At 41.3% G+C, this 26,720-nt stretch overlaps 3 protein-coding genes across 3 annotated transcripts in view; 1 reads left to right on the top strand and 2 right to left on the bottom strand.

The window, feature by feature from the left end:
• LOC109398642 (selenoprotein H) overlaps window positions 1-26,720 on the bottom strand; it is a 199,827-nt gene that overhangs the window by 79,453 nt on the left and 93,654 nt on the right. The window lies entirely within an intron of this gene.
• Window positions 2,123-21,038, bottom strand: LOC109404806 (diphosphoinositol polyphosphate phosphohydrolase 1). Its single transcript, XM_029859373.2, has 4 exons — window positions 20,398-21,038; window positions 4,052-4,469; window positions 3,636-3,791; window positions 2,123-3,569 (listed from the first exon to the last, which is right to left on the bottom strand). Exons 2-4 carry the CDS (start codon window positions 4,148-4,150, stop codon window positions 3,159-3,161), a joined length of 666 nt encoding a protein of 221 aa, XP_029715233.1. The 5' UTR covers window positions 4,151-4,469; window positions 20,398-21,038; the 3' UTR covers window positions 2,123-3,158.
• LOC109418786 (uncharacterized protein K02A2.6-like) lies at window positions 24,046-26,661 on the top strand. The gene has a single exon (XM_029860000.2). The coding sequence runs from the start codon at window positions 24,046-24,048 to the stop codon at window positions 26,659-26,661; it is 2,616 nt and encodes an 871-aa protein (XP_029715860.2).

The following is a 26,720-nucleotide window of genomic DNA, read 5'->3' as shown; positions in this document are numbered from 1 at the left end:
ATTTTTTACGCGATTTGCCCTCCGCAAATCACCAAAATTGCGTAAAAAAAAGTCGCGTAACTTCGTGAAAATCGTGCAAAATAAAACCGCGTAAAAGAAGTCGTGTAAAAACAGAATTATTGAGTGTAGTTGTTAACTTGAATTGGTTTTCATACATTTTCGGACAAAATAATAACAAATTCCAGTTTTATAATAAATTCAAATACATTTGATGCATTTTTTTGCTCTAAAGAAAAGTTTTCTCTTGTTTTCTCCTGACAATAATTACATTATACAGCTGTAATATTAATAAATTATTCATAATGATTTATTCGTATAAGTATTCAAAGTATAATTTAGAAATCCTAAAGTTCATCACTTCCGGTGTTTATTCTCTTCTTCAATTTCCCTTTATTTCACCGCACAACTTACATAAGCTTTCATTTTGCTTTCCGACTGCGCTGTCCGTTTTTTTTTCCAAGTATTCTACGATTCGCTACTCTTGTCTCACTTAATCCCCTAAGAACGTTATTTATTTTTTAATTTTCCTCATTTGTTTGAATTTTTGAACGTTCGCCCGCTTTTCCCTCCCAGTATTAGCTCAGACTAACAAACGTCGCGCTCTTCTATTTCGATTCGATGAAACATAATAAAAATCACTCGCACTTACGCCGATCAGGCCGGCGTCAATCTCATAGTTTTCTTTTTTTCTTTCTAGTACACCACATTAAAACGCATTCATCTGAGGGTGCATTAGAGAGAAGGCAGGGAGACTACATCAGATTTCAATGTTCTTTTTGATAGCAACACAACAATCAGTTCATGTGGATGTTTTTAGCAACAGAATGGGTTAAAGTACCTCGATAAAACTGTTGAGGAATTTAAACAAAGTGGTAGAAAAGGTCAATTTCATGTTGAATGGACAAAAGTTTAACATGCCATTCGTTACGTTGAAAAATCGATAGAAAATCTAACTCCGAAACATGTCTAGATTGAGTTTAAATAAGGGCGAAAGTAACATGAGAGAGTTCTCTTCATCGACTCTCTCTTCTGCAAATTAAAGTGACAAGATACAAATTCAATCGAACTTTTTTACACTCAAACGCTAGATTGCATCGTAACCTAGCGATTTATGACCAAAAAGTGCAACCATACTTGCATCTTGTCACTTTAATTTGAAGAAGAGAGAGTCGATGAAGAGAACTCTCTCATGTTACTTTCGCCCTTATTTAAACGTCTTGAAATCCCGCTCCAACAGTGCATCAGAACTTCAGACGCACAAATCTCAAGAAGCAAGCTTCAAACAACAGTGCATTTTATTATTCTGTTCTTGCTCACTCGTAATAAGCCTAAAATAAGAAGATCAGGTGCGCTGGTTTTGTTTACGAAGAGATTTGTGCGCTTGAAATCGTGAGTAGGTGCCAAAGTCGGCCATTGTGGCGGCCATTTCGGGATTCTAACAAGTCTGTCCTTAAACTCAATCTAGATGTTATTTTACCAAGCTAGGCAGAAAAATTTAAAATAAATCTTGTGTCAGAGGATGAACAGAAGAACGCCTTTACGAACCACATTCAGCCGATCGAATCACAACGTATTCTCTGATTCAATGATGACCTTGTCGTTGAGGAAAAGTAGATTTTCCATTATCCAGAAGAAGTGAATCACCTAGCATGAATGAGAATGAACTCATAGCCCGAAAAAAGTAGATTTTACAATGAAAATCTACTTTTTCTCAACGACATCTAACGTTGAATTTTTTTGGCAGTTGGTTCATGCTAATTCATTCTAGCTGAACCAGTTCATCCTCATTCATTCTAGATGAATTAATCACTATGGTCTAATCGCTGAAGCTAAATGCTCATACTGAACGTTCCGAATCGAATGCATTCCCGATCGACTCAAAATGTTAACAAAAGTTCACTATTGCTCAAAATGAAATGAAAATAGATTAAATAATAATTCATTCGGTCGTTGTTGTTGGCATTGTTTAGCAATCGGCGAAGAAACAGAGCACTCAATTGAATTTTGCACGATGACGTCACGAATGAACGTTAGGTTCACTCACGTTCTTCCTGTCCTCTTCTCTCCCACACGAATTTTAACAGTTTCCGGTGGTTTGTTTTGGTTCCCGTTCTCTGGGGGAGAAAATGGAGGTTAAATTTCTATGCAAAACCCTATAGAAGTGGAAAAAATGACTTAACTGGAGAAGAGGCGAACTCGCTTCTGATAGGGTAGGAGAGACGCAATAATAGATTGAGTCTTTCCCATGTTTGCTACCTATACATTTTAGGAAGCAATAATTAAAATGTCACATGCCAATCAACTTGTCGATTCAATCTGAAATGACCCAAAAGCAATTTCAACTGACTTTACTTTTAGATTTAGTAATTTTGTTTCATGCTGCATTTTCCGTGATCTATATTAGCAAGATTCGCTGAAGAAAGATCACCTTGTTATATATTGTTTAGGATGGTTTGTTGCATTTTACGTCACTCGTATCCTTCTTGTTATTATTAGGTTTTGTTATTTTTAATTCTTAAGTTATTTTCTTGCATTTTCTTCTTTAAATAGTTGCTGTATAAATCAAATATTTCTTAAAATTTCCTCACTTTTGCCTATACGTTGCTGTCTAGTAATAGTTTATTATTTCCCACTTTTTCATCAGATAATCGACAGCAGCATCGCATATCTACCGTACACAGCGTGCAAGATCAATTAAAAATGGAATAAGCGCCAAAGCGAAACATAAGTGGATGCGGCTCGAAATGGGTTGATAATGAGTAGTAGCGATCTAAGTATCCAGGTTTCAAGTTATAAACCGTATAAAATTAAATAGATTTTTTCCACTATGGTTGGAGCGTAGATCTCGTACTAGGAGAATTACTCGAAAAGTTTTCCAAAAGCATTTCCACTGAGTGATTGTAAAGTCGTGCAATAATGTACAATTTGTGTGGAGTCCATCCCAGTTGGCGGCGTGCTAGGTGGTGAAGGTTGTGTTCTAACGCTTAGAAATAGTAGGCGCAGATGTGAAGGCAACAACTAGAAAACGGAAACGATCAAAGGAGGCTCGCCCACAATAATGTTAGCGTCTCTTGTCCAAGACAAACAACGAAAAACAACTAAGTTTCAACCAAGGTTTCAACCACGTTATTCGAAAGAGAAAGCATTGTGTAGTCGGTTTAGGAAGTCGTTTCCGATGGATCGTCAGTGTCGGCGGCTGGTGGATCTTCCCTCTCGGCAGATGTCGGCTCTTCATCTTCTGCCGATGGAAGGGAGGAAGGTGGTGGTGATGTCGTCCTATTTTCGTTGATTTTTCTCATCGCACTAGTCGGTTCCCCTTCGAGCTCATCATCCGCTTCGTCCGTTACCACGTGTATGCAGTTTTCGGACAGCGACGAATTATTTTTCGAATGGCGCAACTGCAGGAGATAGTGACGCTGGGTTGGCTTGTGCAGGGCCAGCTGCGTGAGAGCTTCCTCGATGGTGAACCACTGTCGTTTGCGGCCAATGGTTTTCGAATCTTCCCATTCGTCTAACTCCTGAGTGACCACCATGACGAACACCTCGGTTCGGTGCATGTGTTCACTATTCTGAATTACATAAAAATAGTTTTGTTAATAACATTGATAAACATGCATTGAAGAGCATAGACTCACTTCAAAAATTCCTAAGCATCTACCCAGCTGGCCAATGACACCGGCTTCTTCCAAGACTTCGCGAGTTGCTGTCAGCGAGGACTCTTCGTCCGGTTCGACTCCACCGCCAGGAACTATCCATAGCTCAGGACGTCTTGATGATGTAACTAGTAATACCTAAAAATAATTTTTAAGTCACCTATGCATTTATTTATGAAAAATGAAGATTTGAAATAGAACAATAAAAAAAGGTTTCAAATTGATCAACATAACAATCTTGGACTGATGTCGACTTGCTATGCTACCCCCATTTGCACAAAAGTTCCATGAGAATTGGAAACCCAGTAAATATGGAACTGTTATGCGAATAAAGCCAGTATGGTAAATATAAATATTTCTCCATTGTTTCTTACGAATGACCACAAACTATCACTTACCTCTGCCTCCGCCTCGGACCGCACACAGATGCAAGCCGCTCGTCGTCGGTATCCGTCCTTATCGTAGATTCGAGTTGAATTGGGTTTTTCTTTGACCATCGTGTCCACGCAAATGCTACTTTGCGCTCAATTGTACACACCGTTGACTTCTGGCGTTCTATGACACTAATCGTCACTATTTTCTATTACTATATGTGCACGTTGCGAGGGCTTCCGGATACGATCGTTCCGACAAATGCTCCAGCAACTGGTTGAAGTAGGACTCTCAACAGCTGTGTGAACTGTCGAAACTTCTCCTGGCGTTATCTCCTTTGCTTGGAAGGACCCGACCAGCGCACGTTATACCGCTACTAGTGGTTGTTGGAGGACACAAACTAATAATTGATAACTGGCACTACGCTCCCACGTTCTCTAAGCACTGCAAATCGAAAAAAAAGAGAGAAGAAAACAGTAAGCCGATTAACAATTAGCCGGGTGTATGAAGTGAGTTCGACGGTCGGTCTAAAAATGCACCGTTCTCCAAACATGTGGGAGGTGGCAGTGAATTGGATTTGGGTTTGGCGAATCGATTTCGATCACAAAAAGATGTCGAAGCTGGTGTCGAAGACACTTCACATTCGCGATTGCAATCGAGCGTGAGGTGTCTGTGGGAGATGGCTAGATTGAGGATAAGAAGCAGAAGCAAATTTGCACTACGACGATATTAACACGTAGGTATGTTTTGAAGATGAACACATTCGTTGCTATGTGAATTAAGATATGTGAAAGAATAAAACTTAAATGTAACTATCAACTGTTAGACTGTTTCCAATAATTACTATTAGTGACCTTAGGCTTACCTATATTGGTATTGAGCTTTATCATGTTCAAAATCAAACAGATATGCATGATCATTGAAAGTTGTTTTGGGTATAATGCACCCTAAAATATGGGTATCAAACTTTCCTTCTGGAGGAACACCACAAGCACTTCCAGCAGGAAATCCTGTAAGAATCCCAGGAGGAACTCTTGAAGAAATTTCTGGAGGAATCCCAGTCGGCGGAACTCCTGGAGGAATCCTAGAAGGCATTCTTGGAGAAATCGTAAGAGGAACCCCAGGAGAAACTCCTGTGGGAATTTGAGGAGGACCCAAAGGAATCCTAGGAGGACCTCCTAAAGGAATCTCAGGATAAAATTCTGAAGGAATCCCTGCCGGAACTCCTGGAGGAAACCCAGGAGTAACTCCTGTGAGAATTTCAGGAGCAACTCCTGGAGAAATCCCAGGAAGAACTCCTGGAGGAATCTCAGGAGGAACTCCTGGAGGAATCCTTTGAGGAACTCATGGAGAATTCTCAGAAGGAATTCTTGGAGGAATCCTAAGAGGAACCCCAGGAGAAACTCCTATAAAAAATTAGGAGGAACTCGAGGAACTCCTGGAGGAACCTCAGGAGGAACTCCTGGAGGTATCCTAGGAGAAACTCCTGTGGGAATTTGAGGAGGACCCAGAAGAATCCCAGGCGGACTTCCTAAAGGAATTCCAGGATGAATTTCTGGAGGAATCCCTGGTTGAACTTCTGGAGGAACCCCATGAGTAACTCCTGTGGGAATTCCAAGAGCAACTCCAGGAGGGATCCCAGAAGGAACTCCTGGAGAAATCCCAGAAGGAACTCCTGGAGGAATCCCAGGAATTGTCCAGCACTATTTGTGCGTAGAAGACAATATTTCACCAAGGGTATTCTAAATCCTTCTGAAATTTGGTTGAAAAATCCCAATTTGATTGTTGATTTTATCCTAAGAATCATCCCAGATTGGGGTACTTCGCATAATCAGCAAACGACGTCAACCCTCAATGGTGACTCGTCGTCCTGAACAAAAAATGCGAAACTAAACAGGGATATACCACAATAGATCAAAGTAATGGTCACAGTGGCTTAAATCCCAATAAAAAAAACCAGAAGGAATTCCTGGAGGAATACCAGGAGGACCTCCTGGAGGAATCCCAGAAGAAACTCCTGGACGAATCCCAGAAGAAACTCCTGGAGGAATCCCAGAAAAAACTCCTGAAGGAATCCTAGGAAAAACTACTGGGGAAATTCCAGGAGGAACTCCTGGAGAAATCCTAGCGGGAACTCCTGGAGGAATCCCAGGAGGAACTCCTGGAGAAATCCCAGGAGTAACTCCTGAAAGAATCCCAGGAGGAACTCCTGGAGGAATCCCAGGAGGAACTCCTGGAGGAATCTCAGGAGGAACACCTGGAGGAATCTCAGGAGGAACTCCTGCAAGAGCAGGGGGAACTCTTGGAGGAATCCCAGGAGAAACTTCTGGAGGAATCGCAGGAGCAACTCCAGGAGGAATCCCAGGTGGAACTCCTGGAAGAATTCCAGAAGGAACTCTAGGAGGAATCCCGGGATAACCAGCTGCTGGAAGAATCCAATAGACACTACTCCTTAAGGAGATCCCAGGGGAACAACTTTTGGATGGATTTGGAGGAATTTCATTAACAGCAATAGGAGAAACCCCTAGAATATCTCCTGGCGGAAACCTAGGAAAAATTCCTATGTGCTTGAAAACTGCCATTGGACTGCTTTCCTGGGTGGAGAGTATATTCATAGGAAGTCGTAAAATAAATCTGTATTGCCGGAGATCCAGCCGAGGATAGCTAAAGTCCACCATCGTAGCAACCCTGAATAAAGTTGCGACGTAATGGTGAAAGTTTGTGGAAGGTGGTAGCATAAGGGGTCCTAAGATTGTAAAGAAAGGAAAAATACAGTTTAAGAATATTGGGAAATGAAGGGAGAAGAATAGGCCGGAAAAGTCTGAGAATAAATAAATGTAAAAGTAACGTAACGTCAGTTTTTTATATACGACAGTTTGTACGTTTTGTTTCGACGTTTTTTCCCTAAACCTGTGGCCTCGTCTGTCGCCTTGTCCGTGATGTTGATATGGTTAACATAGGTTAACATGCCTCTTCATGTGAGCCAACATCCTAACCAAAATGGAGAGTCCACTGTGATTCGAATGAGTGTAATCAATTTCGTACCTTTTTTCTGCCCTATTTTGCTTATCCTTTGACAGATACGTGTATTTCGACTACCACTTGTCCTCAATGTCGAAATACGCGTATCTGTCAAAGGATAAGCAAAATAGGGTGGAACTAAAGGGTACGAAACTGATTACACTCATTCGAAGAGGGTATTTTGCTTAGAGGGTTCGAAAAATCGGTACAAGATCACTGTGATTCGTTTAAACGTAAAATTGTTTACGATATCGAGAAAGCATTCACTCAAAGGAAATCTTGTTTGGATGATTTTTGGATATCGAAGATACTTTCGAAAACGAATCTTCCGATGCCATATTGGAAGCCGCATGTAGTCTTCGGTTTACATCTATTGATTTCTAATTGGATTTATCAAATGCTCAAAAAGTCGACATCTGTTTTCGTCATTCTGCCAAGCAGCGATTAGGAAATTGAGTGTTTGTGGATATCCCCAAGTGGGAGTATTATCGCAACTTTTGTGGAATCTTGTTGCAGATACGCTATTGAGACAACTTAATAAGAGCAATTTTCCTTATGATTTTGCCCACGACAATCCTCAGTAGGCTGTTTTATATGTATGTCCTAGCTGAGAATCCGATTATGGAATTTGATATGCAACAACTGTCCAGATTTCGCGCAATTGCGTTTCCTAATACTCGGTAAACACTTTTTAAGTGTAACTGAGAAGCCTGAAAATGAGCCATTTTACGAAGTGACAACAATGTTGATGATGATATTGATTTTCAAGGGATATTGGACGCTACCTCCTGTCAAAATTCATTCATAAAATCGGCTCGTAAAATGGACTATTCAGGATGTTCTGTTGTTCTTAAGGACAGACTTGTTAGAATCCCAAAATGGCCGTCATTATGGCCAACTTTGGCACCTACTCACGATTTCGAGCGCACAAATCTTTTCGTAAACCAATCCAGCGCACCTTGTTGGGACGCCTGGTTGCCCCAAGGCAAATGGTCTGGGATGGGAATAGTTTTCCTCACGAGGAAAAGACAGGATTTCTCCGGTATAACTATTTATTTGAACAAATAGAGACTTAACTAGACCTTTTGCCAGGTCATAATGAACTATGCTGCTGAGCATGGAAACGGCTGGTGTTTAGAATTGAAGCAAATTTGTTGAAGTTGATCGGCCTTTAAAAAAGCCGTGCTGCATGTTAGTTATTCTGTTTTTGACTTGTAGAAATAACTTTTTGTTGACAATTGCTTCAAATAGTTTTGGAATGCAAGAGATAATGGCTATGCCGCGATAATTACGTACGTCTGATTTACGACAAGATTTAAAAATAGGCACTAAAAAAGAGCTTTTCCATATTTTTTGGGAAGTTTGCAGTATCGAGTGATATTTTAAAAAGCCAAAATAAAGGAGCAGTGAGCTCCTTAGCTAAATTTTTCAGAAATATTGGAGGAATTTTGTCAGGACCATGTCCTTTAGAGGCGTCCAAGTTTAAAAGTGCTTCAAAAATTTCATTTGGTTGAATTTGATTCACACCAACATTCCTAATAAAATCTGGGTAGAAAGCAAAGTAATCGCGGTCACGATCTTCTTCCGAAAAAGTTGTATAGATTTCCTGGAAAAAATCCGCAAATAGATTGCAATTCTTTTCCGGGTTGTCTCCAACTTTTTCGTCAAGATGCATAACGGATGGAAAATTGTCAGATTTTAATTTGCTTTTTACGTAATTAAAGAAGTTCTTTGGGCAGGACTTTATTTCGAGTTCAGTTCTCGTATTATATTCTTCAAATGCATTATTAATTTCAAAATTTAATTGGTCGCATATGTTCAAATATTTAGCTAAATTTTCATCAGTTTCATATTTTTTGTAAATTTTGTGTGCTTTTTGTTTGCGATTTTTCAGATTTTTGATTTGTTGATTATACCATATTGGATATTTTGAATTTATATGACGACGTTTCGTTTTTATTGGAGTTTCTTGCCCAATAATTTCATTTAAAATTCTGTAGAATTCTTCTACGGCAGATTCGGCATTTCCTTCATTCTTAAGAATAGCTTGCCAATCTACACTACTTAATTTACATTTAATGTTTTCGTACTTCGCTAATTTGTATTCAAACACTTCCTCATATTCGCAGTCGTTGGGGATTTTGTGCTTATGTATGAACAAAGAATATTCGATTCATTCCTTACCGAGCGCTTGAACGAGTCGGTCGACAGGTTCCCGGTCTCCACACGCGGCACTTGTTTGCAACAGTTTTATTATTTGATCTTTTTGCCCCACCGCACGTGTGGGTTTTTGATCAGTTTTGCTATCAAGTTATCCCCAATTAACAGTGCAAAATAGTGTCATAGGTGTGTGCGCTTAGTGAAGGAAGCGAACTAGCTTGACTTAAAGTCAACTAGTATCGTGCCACAGTGTTTAATTCGACATCACTATAAGCCAACAGTGGTCGATTCATTCCCGCACCAACAGCAGCAGAAAGGCAGCAGACGGCTCGGATTGTTTTCTACCTGCAGTGCGGACGGCTTGCTGCTGTAGCTACAACGAACATCGAACGGCTAAGTAGCACTTTTTTATTATCCATTCGCCCCCCATTGTGTTGAATTTGTTTTGCTCATCCAAACCAAAGTCGGTTCAAGGTTGCCCAGGCATATTTTCTGTCTCTCACCTAGTCCGAGTTTTGAACTCATATAGGGCGTTACAGAATAAGTATTGCAATCGGATATAAAATATTTTGCAGTTTTTTCTTTGATTTTTTTTCTTGTTTTTTTTTTCTTCCATTATAAATTAAATTTACAAAGATTTTCTTCTGTTTCATTGACGTTTTACTCTTCTGCGGTTGATTTTTTCCCGCATGGACGTTTCAAATGGAGGCGAAACGCCTCCCAATGATATCATTGCTCGTACGCGGTTTTATCAGCCATCTTCGCCTGGACCTTGGGTTGTCTATTTCCGGCGCAAATGCAAACCATTGAATATGCTTTCGATTTCTCGAGAGCTGACGCGTAAGTATCCTGGGACCGTTATTCACCAAGTGAAAGCATCCAAGCTGCGTGTTACCGCACCTAGCTACAAAGCAGCAAATGAAATTGCTCAACACGAAGCGTTTACTGTTGAATACGCCGTCTATGTGCCAGCACGAGAAGTGGAGGTGGAGGGGAAGATCCTCGACGAAATGCTGACATGTGAGGACATCAAGACCGGCTTTGGTCGATTCAAAAATAGGTCAATTCCTGATGTGGCTATCCTAGACTGTAAACGCTTATCTAAGGTTTCTATGGAAGGAAATAAAAAGGTGTACTCGCCTTCAGCGTTTTTTCGAGTGACTTTTCCAGGTTCCGTCCTCCCGGAATTTGTTGTAATTGATGGTGGTTTTTACCCAGTGCATCTTTTTAGGCCGAAGGTTTTTAATTGTACCAAATGCAAGCAGTTTGGTCACAGTGATAGCTTTTGCGACAACAAGCCCCGTTGTGGCAAATGCAACCAAGCTCATTTGGAGGACTCTTGCACACAGGAAGCGGAAAAATGTAGCTACTGTGGCGGAGATCCACACGACTTGCAAGTTTGCCCGGCTTACAAAAGACGCATTCGAAATGAGAGTCGCTCTATCATAAAGCGCTCCAAACAGACATATGCGGAGATGGTGAAATCTTTTAAAACACCAGATTCCGTGTCTGAATCAGCTGTCCCAGTTGAAAATCCCTATCAGGAGTTGTCTTCCGATGATCAGGACGATGGCGAAACTGATGAGGGTGGATCTCTTTCGGAGGTACACGCACCTGGAAAAAGGAAGTCATCATCTTCCCCGGGATTGCGCCGAAAGGTCTTTTTAAAGTCTTCCCTCAAAAGTCTGCCTAATGATAAAGGAGACGGGGTAAACTTAAAAACTCCGAAGAATCAGGTTCCTCTAGCTTCAGCTCCATGTTGTAGCAAGAACCTGTCACCCCCGTCTCCGCCTGTTAAATACACTTCAAAGAGAAATAATCGACAAGGTAGCAAGAAAAAAGCTACCAAAGTTCCTCGCAGTTCAAGCAAGCCTCCTAGACCCAAGCGAGGACTGTTTACTTTTAGGGTTCTCGTGGATCGCTTATATAATGCCCTCAGCCTTCCAGAAACACTTAGAGGCATTATTGATATGTTTATACCTACAGTAGAAGAATATCTTCGGAATCTGACACAATCATGGCCCCTCCTTGCTGCGATCATATCTTTCGATGGATAATTCATCAAGTGAGGTGCAAGATATGATCACTGTGCTACAGTGGAACTGTCATAGTCTAAAACCTAAATTAGATCTGTTTAAGTTTTTGATTCACAACTCTGATTGTGATATATTTGCCCTTTGTGAAACATGGCTTTCTTCTGAAGATGAACTCAACTTCCACGATTTTAACATTATACGCCAGGATAGAGATGACCATTATGGGGGAGTTCTTTTAGGGATCAAAAAGACTTACTCATTTTATAGAATTCCAATCGCGACTCATCCTGGCGTAGAAATCGTCGCTTGCCAAATAAACGTAAAGGGTAAACAACTTTGCGTAGCTTCCGTTTACATTCCTCCAAGAATTTCAATCAACCGCCGTCATCTTTGGAATGCGGTTTCTGCACTATCACATCCAGTTTTAATTCTGGGTGATATGAACGCACATGGTACAGGGTGGGGCGAACCATATGACGATAATAGAGCGGCCATTTTCTATGATTTGTGCGACGATTTCAATTTGAACATTTTAAATACAGGTGAAGTGACACGTATTGCATCTGACGGCAAAGAAAGTCGTCTCGACCTATCACTGGGGTCAAGTTCACTATCATTCGATTGCTTGTGGAAGGTAATCGAGGATCCTCATGGTAGTGATCACTTACCCATTATAACCACCATAAAGCATAATAGTGAAAGGTCAGACCATCCAATTCAGGTTCCTTTTGACCTCACAAGGAATATCGATTGGCAAAAGTATGCAGAAGCGGTATCTTTTGGCATCGAATCATTCAATCCCCTCCCACCTTTGGATGAGTATCGATTCCTGTCTGAACTTATATATAAGAGTGCATTAGAATCACAAAAACGACGTGTTCCAAGTGCAACCTTCAAAAGAAGACCAGCCACACTAGGCTGGGATGATGATTGCACCCAGTTGTATCTTAAAAAATCTGATGCTTTCAAAACTTTTCGTAGGCACGGTACCTCAGATCTTTATCAAGAGTACGCAAAGCTCGAAAGACAGCTGAGAAACCTGCTGAAAGCGAAGAAGCGTAGTTATTGGCGACACTTCATTGAGGGTCTCTCAAGAGAAACTTCAATGACAACGCTTTGGAGAGTGGCTCGCAACATGCGAAACCGCTCTTCTTCTAATGAGAGTGACGAATACTCCAACCGTTGGATATTCAGCTTCGCGAAAAAGGTCTGCCCAGACTCAGTCCCAGCACAACCGATTTCTTGGGAAACATCCCCAAGAGACGGTTCTCTGGACAGACCCTTCACTATGCTGGAACTTTCTATGGCTCTTCTTTCATCAAACAATTCCGCTCCGGGACGCGATATGATCAAGTTCAATCTTCTAAAGAATCTCCCAGATATCGCGAAAAGACGATTACTGGACCTGTTCAACTCATTCATGGAGAACAACATCGTTCCGCATGAATGGAGACAGGTCAAAGTAATAGCTATTCAAAAGCCTGGTAAACCAGCGTCTGATCATAATTCATACCGCCCAATTGCTATGTTATCATGTTTAAGGAAATTGTTGGAAAAAATGATCCTATCACGACTCGATCATTGGGTCGAATCGAATAACTTGCTTTCAAATACACAGTTCGGGTTTCGCAAGGGCAAAGGAACAAACGATTGTCTAGCGTTGCTTTCAACAGATATTCAACTGGCCTTTGCGGAAAAGGAGCAACTGGCTTCAGTTTTCTTGGATATTAAGGGCGCCTTTGATTCAGTTTCCATAGGAATATTGTCAGAAAAACTGCACAATAGTGGACTTCCAGGAATTTTAAATAATTTCTTGTATAACTTGCTGTCAGAAAAACATATGAGTTTCAATCTCGGACAACTGACAACTTCCAGAATTAGTTACATGGGCCTACCCCAAGGCTCATGTTTAAGTCCCTTGCTTTATAATTTTTACGTGAAAGACATTGATAGTTGCTTGGAAGGACAATGCACGCTAAGACAACTTGCAGATGATGCTGTGGTTTCTCTAAAAGGCCCACACGCAGAAATCTTGCAAAGACCATTGCAAAATTCTCTAAATAATCTGTCAATCTGGGCAAGAGATTTAGGGATCGAGTTTGCTCCGCAAAAAACTCAATTGGTTGTGTTTTCTAGAAAGCGGAACCCAGCCCAACTGAAACTCAATCTTTTGGGAATAGAAATCGACCAGTCTTTGACTTCGAAATACCTTGGGGTCTGGTTTGATTCAAAAGGCACTTGGGGTACCCAAATCAAGTATTTGGTGCAAAAATGTCAACAAAGGATCAATTTTCTACGCACAATTACCGGAACATGGTGGGGTGCTCACCCGGAAGACCTCATAAAACTTTACAAAACGACTATTCTCTCTGTTATTGAGTATGGCTCTTTCTGCTTCCACTCAGCAGCAAACTGCCACCTAATAAAATTGGAACGAATTCAATACCGTTGTTTGCGTATTGCTCTCGGCTGTATGCACTCAACGCATAATGCGAGCCTTGAGGTCCTGGCAGGGGTGAAACCTCTCCAGAACCGATTCTGGGAGCTCTCGCTAAGGTTACTTATCAAGTGTGGAGTGAGCAACACACTTGTCATTGAAAATTTCGAAGAAATGCTCAGTCTGAACACTCAATCAAAATTCATGAGAATCTATCTGTTCTACATGTCATCTGATATAAGCCTACCAAGTTATAATCCTCCCCGTGTACACTTCACTAATGACAGTTCCTCTGTTAAATACGATCTGTCCATGAAACAAGCTATTCATGGAATACCAGATCAACTTCGATGTATATCTATTCCTCGCATTTTTAACGAAAAGTACCAAAATGTCAATTCCTGTAAGAGATTCTTCACTGATGGGTCTCGCATAAATGGATCCACTGGTTTCGGTGTTTTCAATGAAAATTTCACCGCCTTCCGCAAACTTCAGGAACCTTGTTCGGTTTATGTTGCTGAGCTGGCAGCAATCAACTTCGCTTTGGGGATGATTTCCAACATGCCCGTAGACCATTTCTTCATCTTCTCGGATAGCCTTAGTTCGATTGAGGCACTCCGGTCGATGAAACCTGTTAAACATTCATCTTACTTTCTTACAAAAATAAGGGAGCAGATGGGTGCACTGGTCGAAAGATCATACAAGATTACCTTTGTATGGGTCCCCTCGCATTGCTCAATTTATGGCAATGAGAAGGCGGACTCTCTCGCAAAGGTGGGCGCACAGGAAGGTGAGATCTATGATAGAAGAATTTCACATGATGAATTTTTCCATTTTGTTCGCCAGAGTTCTCTTCAAAGTTGGCAAAATGATTGGCGAGATGGCCAGCTGGGACGGTGGTTACATTCCATTATTCCTAATGTTTCTTTGCGAGTGTGGTGGTATGGTCTGGATGTAAGTCGCAATTTCATTCGCGTGATGTCAAGACTTATGTCCAACCATTACTCGCTAGACGCGCATTTACACAGGGTTAACCTCGCGTTGAGCAATGTTTGTACTAAGTGCGGTTCCGGTTATGATGACATCGACCACGTAGTTTGGCAATGCCCGGATAATGACGCCTCCAGAGCGCTACTTTTGGATACCCTTGAGGCCCGAGGTAGACAACCCTTTGTTCTTGTGAGAGATGTGTTGGGGACCCGCGATGTCACATACATGGGATGTATTTTCGACTTTCTCCGCTCTGCTGGTATAAAAGTTTAATTTGCTTGTGTTTTCTTCTCCAGTTTTTTTTTCTCTGTTTTGTCCTCTTTGTGTTACCAAGCTGCTCCTGACCATCCGGAAGACCAAGTCCCACAACAAGTTGGTACCAACACCACAAGGCACCGAATACGCTAGTAAGATGCGATTCATCCCCGGATGACCAGCAGTGAAACCTCTGGCCCAATCCTTACCCTGTCCATCCCTCAAAATGTGACCTTCTAACCTCGAGCTGCCACGAGTACCCTGGCTTCCACCCATTACTAACAGATATCATTAAAAAGTTATTACTCTGTATAATGCATACTATTAAGTACAAAGAAAGATCCTCGGCTCCGTAAAGCGTTATACGCGATTGAGCCCCAAATAAACGAACTAGATAAAAAAAAAAAAAAGAATATTCGATTGCTGTGTGGAAAGCTTCATTTTTCCATAATGGAGACAATGATTCGCTAACACAGAAGTCGTCAAAGATATTCGTTAATAAAAAGTCAAGGTAGCAATTTTGGCGGTTTTTTATGTGATTGATTTGGTTTAGACCTAAATTTGCAGTTTTGTCAAAAATAAATTGCAAGGTTTCATTCTCCCCAACGACTGGGAGTAAAATACTTTCATTTTCAGAGTCCAAAATGAAATCAGCATTACGTTGATTAAAGTCCCCGTATATGTGGACCTTAATCTCGGGAGGAAGTTCAGACATGATTTGTTCAGCACATTGAAAAAAGTTTTCGTATGTAGTTTTGTTCGCATGGTCTGGTGGAAAATACACTGAGGCGAAAATATGTGTTTCACCTGCTATGTGAGATTTCACCCAGACATGCTCAAATTCTTTAAATTTAGATGTGTTCATGATTTCTGAATCAAAATTGGCCGAAATAGCCACGAGAACTCCTCCTCCTGATTTCCTCTGGGACTCATGAAAATTTCGGTCGTTTCGGAATACATTAACCCTCTCTTTCCCATGGTAGCACAGGTAATCCACTACTTTGCACTGTTCATACAAATACAGGATAAGTTAGATCATTCCCTTTTTTTGTCAGATGTTTGTATATGTTTGATGAACTATTATGCCAGATTTGGTCAAAAATTCTCTGCTCGTTTTTGTTTTAGAGTTAAATGAACAGTGCAAAGTAGTGGATCACCTGTGCTACCATGGGTAAGAGAGGGTTAAAAGCACTTCCAAAAATTTCTTCGCTTTGAACACTTTCATCCCAGCTTGTCTCAGTTGCCAAGACTACCGAGAAGGATGAGCCTAATATTTTTTTTTGGATTTCTTGTATTTTGGCTGGACTTTTCATTCGATTGAAATTTTGACAATAAATCAAAATTTCGGTCGAGTTGTTTTTTGTCGAAGAAGTAGTTGGAAGTGTGTCGGTTTGTGAAATATTTAAAATACAGTCAGATTGAGAATTACCCGTTGATGGTTCGTCATGAATTTCTGCTTCCAAAGAAGGCGTCGTTATTTCCGAAAATGTGGGACGGGAGAGTAAAATTTGTTGGCACTCTCGCGTAGGTGCTGCAATCGGTTGGTCCTTTCGCTGGTCAGGAATCGTCCGTATGATAGCAAGTCAGCTGGGTTTCCTATTCATATGACACAGTTATGCGATCACAGGCAGTATAGGCCTTTGTATAGGCCACTATAGACAGCTATAGGCTCCCTTTGCACTTAATGCGTATGTAGAGTAAGTAATCAAAAGTTGAACCAAATTGCGGCTTTCCGAAGTCGCGCAGTTTGAGTGATTTTTTCTCCCACATGGACATAATTTACTACGGCAAAATCTTATGTACGTGAAAGCCACGGGTATAAGCTTTCTGTTAAAGTGGTAAAAAGTTTGTATTTGCACCGAATTTCATTGAAAAATTCGAATATTCGTCAATAATGATTTTAATCTTAATTTGAACCATCGTAATCATAATTTGAACCAATTTTAATCTTAATTTGAACTACTAGCGGAAGCAGCTCGAGCATCTCCTACAACAGCCAATTTCGTGCTGAACAATAGATAAACACATGGATCTGCTATTTCCCATAACTAAGTTTCATTAGGCAGTGGAATTTCAACTTAAAATGTTCTAAACTCTTCAGGAACTTGGAAACTAAATTTGTATTTTTTCACCCTTCAATAGTAAACAAAACAACCACTAGCGCAGTCTGCAGGCCAACACTAGAAGCTCGCCCCCGTTTACTAGTTCAAATTTAGATTACAAATGATTCAACTAAAGATAACATTCTCCAAGTACGAATTACTTAAATTTGATAATTTTATGACAAATAATGCGGAATATTATTCGGTTGGTCGATTCTACAATAAAAAAACTTTCATTTTACGTGTTCACATATTGCATGTGATATAATGCATGAGCTGTATGAGTGTACCGAAAATATGCTTTCTCTGGAGGGAAATGGGTAAAATCACAGTGATTTTTCAATTGTCTGTTTTCCATGACAAAAACGCTTTTTTCAATGCTTTTTAAGGCCATGTTATCAGGTTATATTACGAAAAGCTGTTTAACATCTTTTTCGGGACAATATTTGCCTAAAAAGTACGTCGTTTTAATGAATTTCGATTAAGATTACAATTTGACTAGTTCAAAGTTTGATTTCTTACCCTACTATGCTTTTTGAGGGCGCTTCTTGAACCCAATGTGGTACGCTTGTGCGTTAGTGCGCTTTTCTAGGGTAAATTTTCCTATTTCCCTGTCCGTCCCTATCCTCATCTCTTTTCTTGGCGTAACGTCCTCAATGGGACAAAGCCTGCTTCTCAGCTTATTAACTGAGAGCTTCCTCTGCCAATGACCATTTTGCATGTGTATATCGTATAGCAGGCACGAAGATACTCTATGCCCAAGGAAGTCAAGGAAATTTCCTTTACAAAAAGATCCTGGACCGACCGGGAATCGAACCCGTCACCCTCAGCATGGTCATGCTGAATATCCGTGCGTTTACCGCCTCGGCTATATGCCCCCTCCCTATTCTCATCATAATCCTAAATTCCCTTCTTCTCTCTAACGTAGATGATGACTCTTATAACGGCGATGGCACAAATGTTCCTAAGGGAGAATAACGTGCCTCTTGAGCCGGCCTTCTGGTACCATGAGAAAACTATCAGACTAAAGCAAACGCATTTTCCACGAGCCTCATCTAATAATGTTACAGGAAGTCTTTTTGAGGTTCTTCTGAGTTTTGTTTCAGCAATTTCATAATTCCTTAAAGAATTCTTCCAGTTCCCTGTAAGAATCGCTATAGTTGGTATTGTAAGAATTATTATTCTGTCCCGTTTACGCTTTCCCAGTTATGGCCACTCCAAATCACCCATTTAATTGATTCATTGTGAAACTGGGTGTACCCGTTTGACATAGTCATTTGGCATATTAATCGATTAGCAAAATAGTCATTTGGCATAATTCTAAACTGCTCCTATTCGCATAAGAGTTCCATGTTTGCTGGGTTTCCTATTTATATGGGACTGTTGTGCGAATAGGGGCAGTGAACGAAAGACGCATAAAGCTGAATATGGCTAACGCAAATGATTTGCGCTTATTCCACTGTCGAAGGTCCCATATTTCAGCATTATTAAGTTTTCTCGTGTAGAGATTTATTGTTTGCACATGCATTTTCTACATCTCTCTCTCTTCTTGGCATAACGTCCTCACTGGAACAAAGCCTGCTTCTCAGCTTAGTGTTCTATGAGCACTTCCACAGTTATTAACTGAGAGCTTCCTCTGCCAATGACCATTTTGCATGCGTATATCGTGTGGCAGGCACAAAGATACTCTATGCCCAAGGAAGTCAAGGAAATTTCCTTTACAAAAAGATCCTGGACCGACCGGGAATCGAACCCGTCACCCTCAGCATGGTCATGCTGAATACCCGTGCGTTTACCGCCTCGGCTATATGGGCCCTACTCTTTCCACATGTGATATTTGATACAGTTTCAAAACATTTATGTGAACAATTACACATAAAAACGATATATTGTTATGCCAATCATGGGGTTGCAACCATAGATATGTGCAGTCAGTCTAAGCTAAGCCAAGCTAACTTTCCTCTAAGAATTGCTCCAGAGATTCCTTCTGAAGTTTCTCTTAGATTTTTTACAAAGGTTCCACCAAAAATTCGTGCTCCTTTCTGCCTGGAATTTCTTTAGGAAATCGTAAAAAAAGTTTCTTAGCGATTCGACCACAGTCCTTCATAAGTTTCTCTAAAAAATCTTGAATTCCTCAGAAATGCGTTCAGAAATTTATCCAGAAGTTCCTCCAAAAAATCTGCTAGGAATTAATGCTAGAAACTTGTAAAGATGTTGCTGCTTTCCGAAATTCATCTAGAAACTCTTTCGAACACTTCCCAAGAATTTACTCCGTAGAGATCTTCTACGATTCCTCCAAAAGGATCTTTCAGGGAATCATCCAGGAATTTTTCCAGAGCTTCATCCAAAACACCTCCAGCGTATCTTGCAAGATTTAATAAAAAGATTTCCCCAAGTACCTATGCATCTAGAGATTGGTCAAGTAGTTTCTCCAGAAATTTGTCGAATGGTTCCTTTAAGAATTTCTTCAAAAGTGCCTCGATAAACAACTCCAAAGTGTTATTCATGCAAAGATACCTTCAATAATTTCATAGTATTACGAAATAAAATTCAATCATTAGCATCTACGATATTATGACGCATTTAAGTATTAAATGGATCAATTTATAAGCCATAGTTGTGTAGAAGTCTACTAGTATACACATATGAATGATATTTTGTAACGCTAAAAGTTGATAGAGCATTGACTATCTTGACTAATAGAGTTATCAATGAACTACAATCTCACCGAGAGCAGCAGCAGAAGCGAGCGATCATTCATTATTAGTTGTTGTTTGTCTCCTACCTATCTATAAAACCACCAAAGACTACAACAACATCGACGACGAGCAACCAAGACAAGACGGGATGTTTCAATTCGCATTTCTTATTTTATGCCGCTCGCTATTTTGTTGTATTGAATCTCGTGCTCACATGCATGCGTCATTGGCTCAAAAACCTCTATTTTGCTTACCTAATTATTGTTTGCCTTCTGCCTGCCAGCCAGCAGCGGCTTGCATATAGATATTCGGCTAAGAGCAGGAAAAATTGGAAGTTTGCTCCGCATGACACTCCTCCCGTACTTTACGCAACACAGACCAATGCGCGAGGCTGGTTCTGCTGCTGATGGGAATTACGAGTTGTTTTGCGTTGATCGCGGAATGTAAGTTTGCTTCTTCAATACAATGTTAATTGTCTGTTAAATGCTTCTTCTGCTCACTGCTAAACCTCTTATTCTTATCTCTCTTATAAACGAAATTATATGCAACACACATTTTCAATCGTGAAGCAATCATCAAAATTATCCTCAAGCCAAATGCAGCTCCAAAACCCATGAAGAAGGTACACCTGTTGACCGGTTTCTTCAGCCCTCCCCTCAAAATCCAACTTACCACCCAGAAAGGATCTCCGTTCCTTTGGTTGCGGCACAATAAGCAGCTAGCTACGAATCACAATCAGCGAACGATTTTTACTAATTTGGACCGAATCCGGCAGAGCATCCATCTTGAAGGGTAGCTTTGGGGTGAGAATTGCTTCTCCGGCGCGTTCTGTGATCCCACCACAGTTAGGATCCGCTGTACACTCGTGCTGGCGTGGCACCCGATTGCCACCTCGCTACTCCACACCAACCAAGGATCCTCCAAATGGCTTAAATCCGGCTTGAACCAAACAGTTCAGAAGCGATGATATTCCACACACAATCCTCACAAACACACTTCCGGAGGAAGGCTCCACTTTCAATCGCAAAACAAAGCACTATTTTCGCGCACCAAATTCGCAATCTCGCAAACCGCGGAACCCGACACTCTCGAACCGTCCGCCCGCGATTAAATTTCCAGAAAAAAGGAACGTTTTCAGGCTTTTCCAGCACGAATTCGATTACAAACCAGAGAAGAGGTAACTCAGCGGCTGCTGCTGGGCGATGGAAAAGCACACACACAACACGAAGCGACGACGGACGAAAGGCGACACAACACCGCGCTGCCTGGCGCTCGTCCTGCGATCGTTCCGCGACCCGTTGTCCCGTCAGTCGGTTCGCTTGCGTTGACTGTCAAATCACAAACGTCAAGATGACAGCTCTCTGGCGTGTTGCTTGCGCGTACACGGAAAAATTTGCGCCCTCGTAAATCGGTCGGAGTTTGGTAGTGTCGGAGCACTGTTGTGCACTGTTGTGAAGAAAATGGACAAAATCGAGCACTTGGAGTTAAAAAAATATTATGTTTCCAGTTCAAAACCGAATTAGCGACATTTTTTCTTTGACTTCCGCTGCTTTTGCCTTGCGTTAAACACAATGTCGGAAGTGGGGCGCTGTATTGTACACCTGGTGCTCTATACAGCGCCCCACTTCCGACATAGTGTTTAACGCAAGGCAAAAGCAGCGGAAGTCAAAGAAAAAATCTAGCGTAACATTTGAAAAGGGCCTATCTGCAAAATGTAAACAAACCCGATTTTTCACTATTCCTATCAATGCCTACCTAAGCTATCTCATAACACCTTAATCAATGTGAAAAGAGCTATTTTAACCGTATTTTGAATAAATTTTAAAAGGGCCTATCTGAAATTGAATAATCTTTTAGGGCCTAACTGCATTCAAAAGGGCCTAACTGAAAATTTCCTTTCAAATCAGATAGGCCCTTTTGTAAATTTTGATTGTTTTACATATTTTCCAATAATTTTTAGTAGTTCTTTAACTTTCCTTAAATTATAGATGAAAATAAATCCAAAATATTTCAAATTAGCTAAAATTAAGAAAAAATAAAAGGGCCTAACTGAAACTTTTCCTTCAAATCAGATAGGCCCTTTTGTAAATTTGGGTTATTTTTCATGTTTTTCAATAATTTTGAGTAACTCTTTAACTTACCTTAAATTATTGATAACCCAAAATAAATAAAATTAGCTAAAAATAAGGAAAAAACAAAAGGGCCTAACTGAAATTGTCGGCGATAAAAGGGCCTAACTGAAAGGGCCTAACTGATTTTGAGATCGTAAAAGGGCCTATCTGCCGTTCATGTTCAAAATACATTATTTATAGAATTTTTGCTATAGTATGATGCAAATAATGCACAGAACCATATAGTAGATACCCATACGTGTCAATAGATGGAATAAAACACCTAAAAAAGTCTTTCGTTTTCAAATAGGATTAACTAATTTGGGAGGTAATCTTCTCATGCGATTTTCTCAATGTTTACGTTTTGCAGATAGGCCCTTTTCAAATGTTACGCTAGAAATGTCGCTAATTCGGTTTTGAACTGGAAACATAATATTCTTCAGACGTAAAGTGTGGGATTCGATGTGCGTCTACCCTTGCGCCTACCATTGGTACACAGTGTGAGCGTGATGACGCAGAAGGTGGCCGAAGACGCGACTGTTCTTATTATTATTATTATTATTATTATTATTATTATTATTATTATTATTATTATTATTATTATTATTATTATTATTATTATTATTATTATTATTATTATTATTATTATTATTATTATTATTATAGAGTTTTGGCACTTCTCAGCAAAAATTGCTGGAAACTTTCACCTACCCCGGGCAATCGGAATGCCAAAGGGGATTAGGCTCTGTGGATCTCATTAGCCGGTTTTTTTAGCTTATCCTAATGAGTCTGCTTTTGGATGTACTTTCAGTTGTGATGATTCAGGAACCGCCTAACTATACTACAGGTTCCAAGAATCACCGCTTTCAGGATGCTGTTCAGGTCCTTCTTCAATTGGCTTCTTTAGCAGTGTTGAGATAATTCCATATTCAGAATTTGCTTGCAAAACTGAGCCGAAATCCAAATTTTCATGAATTTTGGTGCCCAGGAACCTATTTAAAAATCAGTTTGAAGTTTGTATGGGAGCGATTTGTCGAATCACCCCTCGTCGCATTTTGTACTGGGCGGAGCTGTCAAGCAATTGGCCAGCTGTCAAGATGTGATTTCGAAAAATCTCTTCGAAAGCGATTTTAGGTATCAAAATGAAGTTCTAAAAATCAGAAAAAAAATCATGGTGGTTCAGAAAAAGGTGCTCTTTTGTATAAAATCAAAAAAACAATACATTTTCCTTAATTTAAAAACCCAATTCCAGCTCGTCTAGGGACCTCAGGAGAGATTTAGGGACAACTCCGGTTGCCGAGAGGACAACCGGAACTATACGGACGTCCTCCAGGTGCCACATCTGCTTCAACTCCTCCGCTAGGTCGTGGTACTTGGTTATCTTGCCGGAGAACGTTGATTGGACATTATGGTCTAACGGTACAGCGATGTCAATGAGAGTTACTCGCTTCATCCTTTTGTCGAAAACCACAATGTCAGGCCGGTTGGCACGAATGAGGACGTCCGTAATGATCTCGCGATCCCAGTACAGCTTTATGCAACTATTTTCCAGAACCGGGACCGGCTGGTACTTGTAGTAGGGTACAAATCTGTCGACCAAGTTGTGCTTTAAAGCAAGCTGTTGGTGCACAATCTTGGCAACTTCGTTGTGACGATCGAGGTAAGCTGATCCAGCTATCACTGAACAGCCTGCAACGACATGCTCGATCGTTTCCCCTACTGAATTACACTTCCTACAACGGTCCTCCACGTCCTCGTGCAATATGTACCGCCGATAGTTCTTCGTCGCAATTACCCGGTCCTGGATGGCTACCATGAAACCTTCTGTTTCTGAGAACAGGTCACCCCGCACCAGCCACGCGTTTGACGCCGCCTTATCGATGTGCTCGAGTTCCAGTTGATGGGTGTGACGTAATAAGTACATTCCAATACATATGCATATGTTTATATACGAACCTATTGTAACACATAAATGGCAATAAACATCAGTATTATTATCGTCTTACATGGTGTCAGAAGACTGGCTCACGCGTCCGCGATAATTTCGTTGAATTTAGCAGAAATTCATGTTCAAAAGCCTGGATATCGTGAATCATGGTTAGCGGAAAGGATATCTTCGAAACCAGTGATGAAATCTCGAGAAATTCAAGTGTCGCATAAGGAAAAGTGAAGCTGTCTGAAAAGCCAAAAGCAAATCAGGAAGGAGAAAATGGCGGCGCCTCATACAACAGGTCTGAAACCGCCGAAGCCGCTCGTCTTGGGTGACAATATGGCGGCTCAGTGGAAGGCATGGATACGTCAGTTCGATTGGTTCTCCACGGCGACGCAACTGTCGGAGAAGTCGCCGTCAGTTCAGGCAGCTACACTAATGAGTGCGATCGGTGACGACTGTATCCGCATTTACGACACGTTCGGGTTGAGACCAGACGAAGAAAGTGATTTGGCAGTGATACGAGCTAAGCAAATCAGAGTCACCGACAGGACAGCCAAATACCTTACATTCGGTACTCCATGGGGAAGATACGCCTGCAAGCGTCTTCCTTTCGGATTGGCATCGGCGCCGGAAGTCTTCCAGAGGATAATGCAAGATACGCTTGAAGGACTGGAAGGGGTAGAATGCTCGATGGATGACATTCTAATTCATGCGAAGAACTCGTCACAGCTGGAGGAACGAACGAAGCAAGTGATCCGACGGATTCATGCTGTAGGACTGAAGCTGAACAAGGAAAAGTGTGTGTTCGACCAGCCTTGCGTTAAGTTCTTGGGGCACGTAGTCGCGGAGGACGGTTTGAGAGCGGATCCGGAGAAGTTGGACGCAATACGCAGACTGAAAGTACCAGAGAACAAGCACCAACTTCAAAGAACACTAGGTATGATAACATACCTTTCCAAGTTTGTCCCAAACCTGTCGCAAATCACTGCTCCACTGCGCCAACTTCTGTTGAAAGATGTGGCCTGGTGCTGGGAGAGTGAACAGCAACAATCATTCGAAGAAATAAAACGACTTATGATGTGCCCACCAGTGCTAGCATTTTATGACGTCAGTGAACCAGTTACGCTGTCAGTGGATGCTAGTTCAAAAGCTCTCGGGGCAGTGCTACTACAGCGTGGAAAGCCAATTGCTTATTCCTCAAAAGCCCTAACAAGTGCGGAATTGAATTATCCTCAAATTGAGAAGGAAGCAGCAGCAATCCGATTCGGCTGTCGAAAATTTCATCAGTACATCTATGGGAAGAAGTTAACGGTCGAGACGGATCATAAGCCACTGGAGTCTATCTTCAAAAAACCGTTGGATCGGTCCCCTCCAAGGCTACGTAGAATCAGACTAGAACTAGCGCAGTACGATCCAAAAGTGGTATATGTGAAAGGAGCAAACATACCCATCCCGGATATCTTGAGTCGAGATGTGGAGTACGACGAAACTGCCGAAGAAGAAGAAGAACAGCTCGAAGTGCACGTGATTCTTCAAATGTCAAGCAAGGTCAGTACGGATCTACGGGAACAAACTGCGGCAGATACGGAGATGCGACTGCTCAATGATGTCATTATTCGAGGTTGGCCAGAATCAAAAGAAGAGGTTCAACCGGATCTTCGTAAGTATTGGGGCTTCAGGGATGAGTTGGCCGCATACGATGGTCTTATCTTCAAATCGAACCAAATCATAATACCAAAGTCACTGAGGAAGAAAATGCTGGAGGCAGTTCATAAAGGGCATCCAGGCGTGCAGAGCTGTATCAAGAGGGCAAAGCAAGTTCTATTTTGGGTGAACATGACCCGAGATATCCAGAATATGATTGAGTGCTGCAGCGTGTGCCAACAGTATCAGCGAAGTAATCAAAAAAGCATCGTGGTGACCAAGGAAATTCCTGACCTTCCCTTTGAACGAGTTGCATCTGATTTGTTCCATTTTCGAGGCAACGAGTACATATTGATCGTGGATAGTTGGTCCAATTTCTACGATTTCAAGAAGCTGTCGCGGTCAACATCGGATGAGGTCATCAACATAATGAAGAATTGGTTCGCTGTGCACGGTATACCACGAGTGTTGGAGACTGACAATGGGCCGCAATACAGTTCACAGGATTTCCGGAAGTTTGCGGATGAGTGGGGCTTTGACCACAAAACCTCGAGTCCACACTTTCCACGATCAAATGGCCTAGCAGAGCGGTTTGTGCAAGTTGCCAAAAACTTGCTGAAACGGTGCCATCAGGATGGATCGGACGTTAACTTAGCACTATTGTTGTCACGAAACACACCAAGAAACGACAACATTCCATCGCCAAACGAACGGTTGTTGGGTCGCCTAACTCGCTCCACATTACCTGTTACCACGAAGATCCTGCAACCAAAAGTAGTCGAGGGAGTCAAAGATGCATTATGTAAGGAGAGGCAACTACAAAAACAGTACGCCGACCGTGGAGCACGGAATCCCGCTGAGCTGGAGCCAGGTGATAAAGTAATGGTCCAGAACACAACATCCAAGCAATGGTTTCCTGGTGAAGTAATGAGTAAATGTGAGTTCGATCGGTCATACTTGGTATCAGATGGAGAAAGGATCCTCAGGCGAAACACGCAGTACGTCAGGAAGAAGAAGATGGACTTTCCGGATGATAACGATCAAGGACCAGGCGCGCTGATTCCAAGTCGTGTGGTCGAAGCAGACTCGGAGTCTCAAGAAAGCAATGTAGAAGATGGGACTACTGAGGTAAATTTGGACACGGCAGCCGATTTGGTCCCAGACGAAGAGGAGTCAAGTCAGCGCCGTACTACAAGATCAGGCAGGGTGGTGAAGTTAAACAAAAAACCAGAATTTGAATATTATTGATTTCATTGAAGGGAAGATGTGACGTAATAAGTACATTCCAATACATATGCATATGTTTA

Source organism: Aedes albopictus, chromosome 2 (genome assembly GCF_035046485.1).
Source record: "Aedes albopictus strain Foshan chromosome 2, AalbF5, whole genome shotgun sequence".
NCBI lineage: Eukaryota > Metazoa > Arthropoda > Insecta > Diptera > Culicidae > Aedes > Aedes albopictus.
This window is presented reverse-complemented; position numbering and strand designations above follow the sequence as displayed.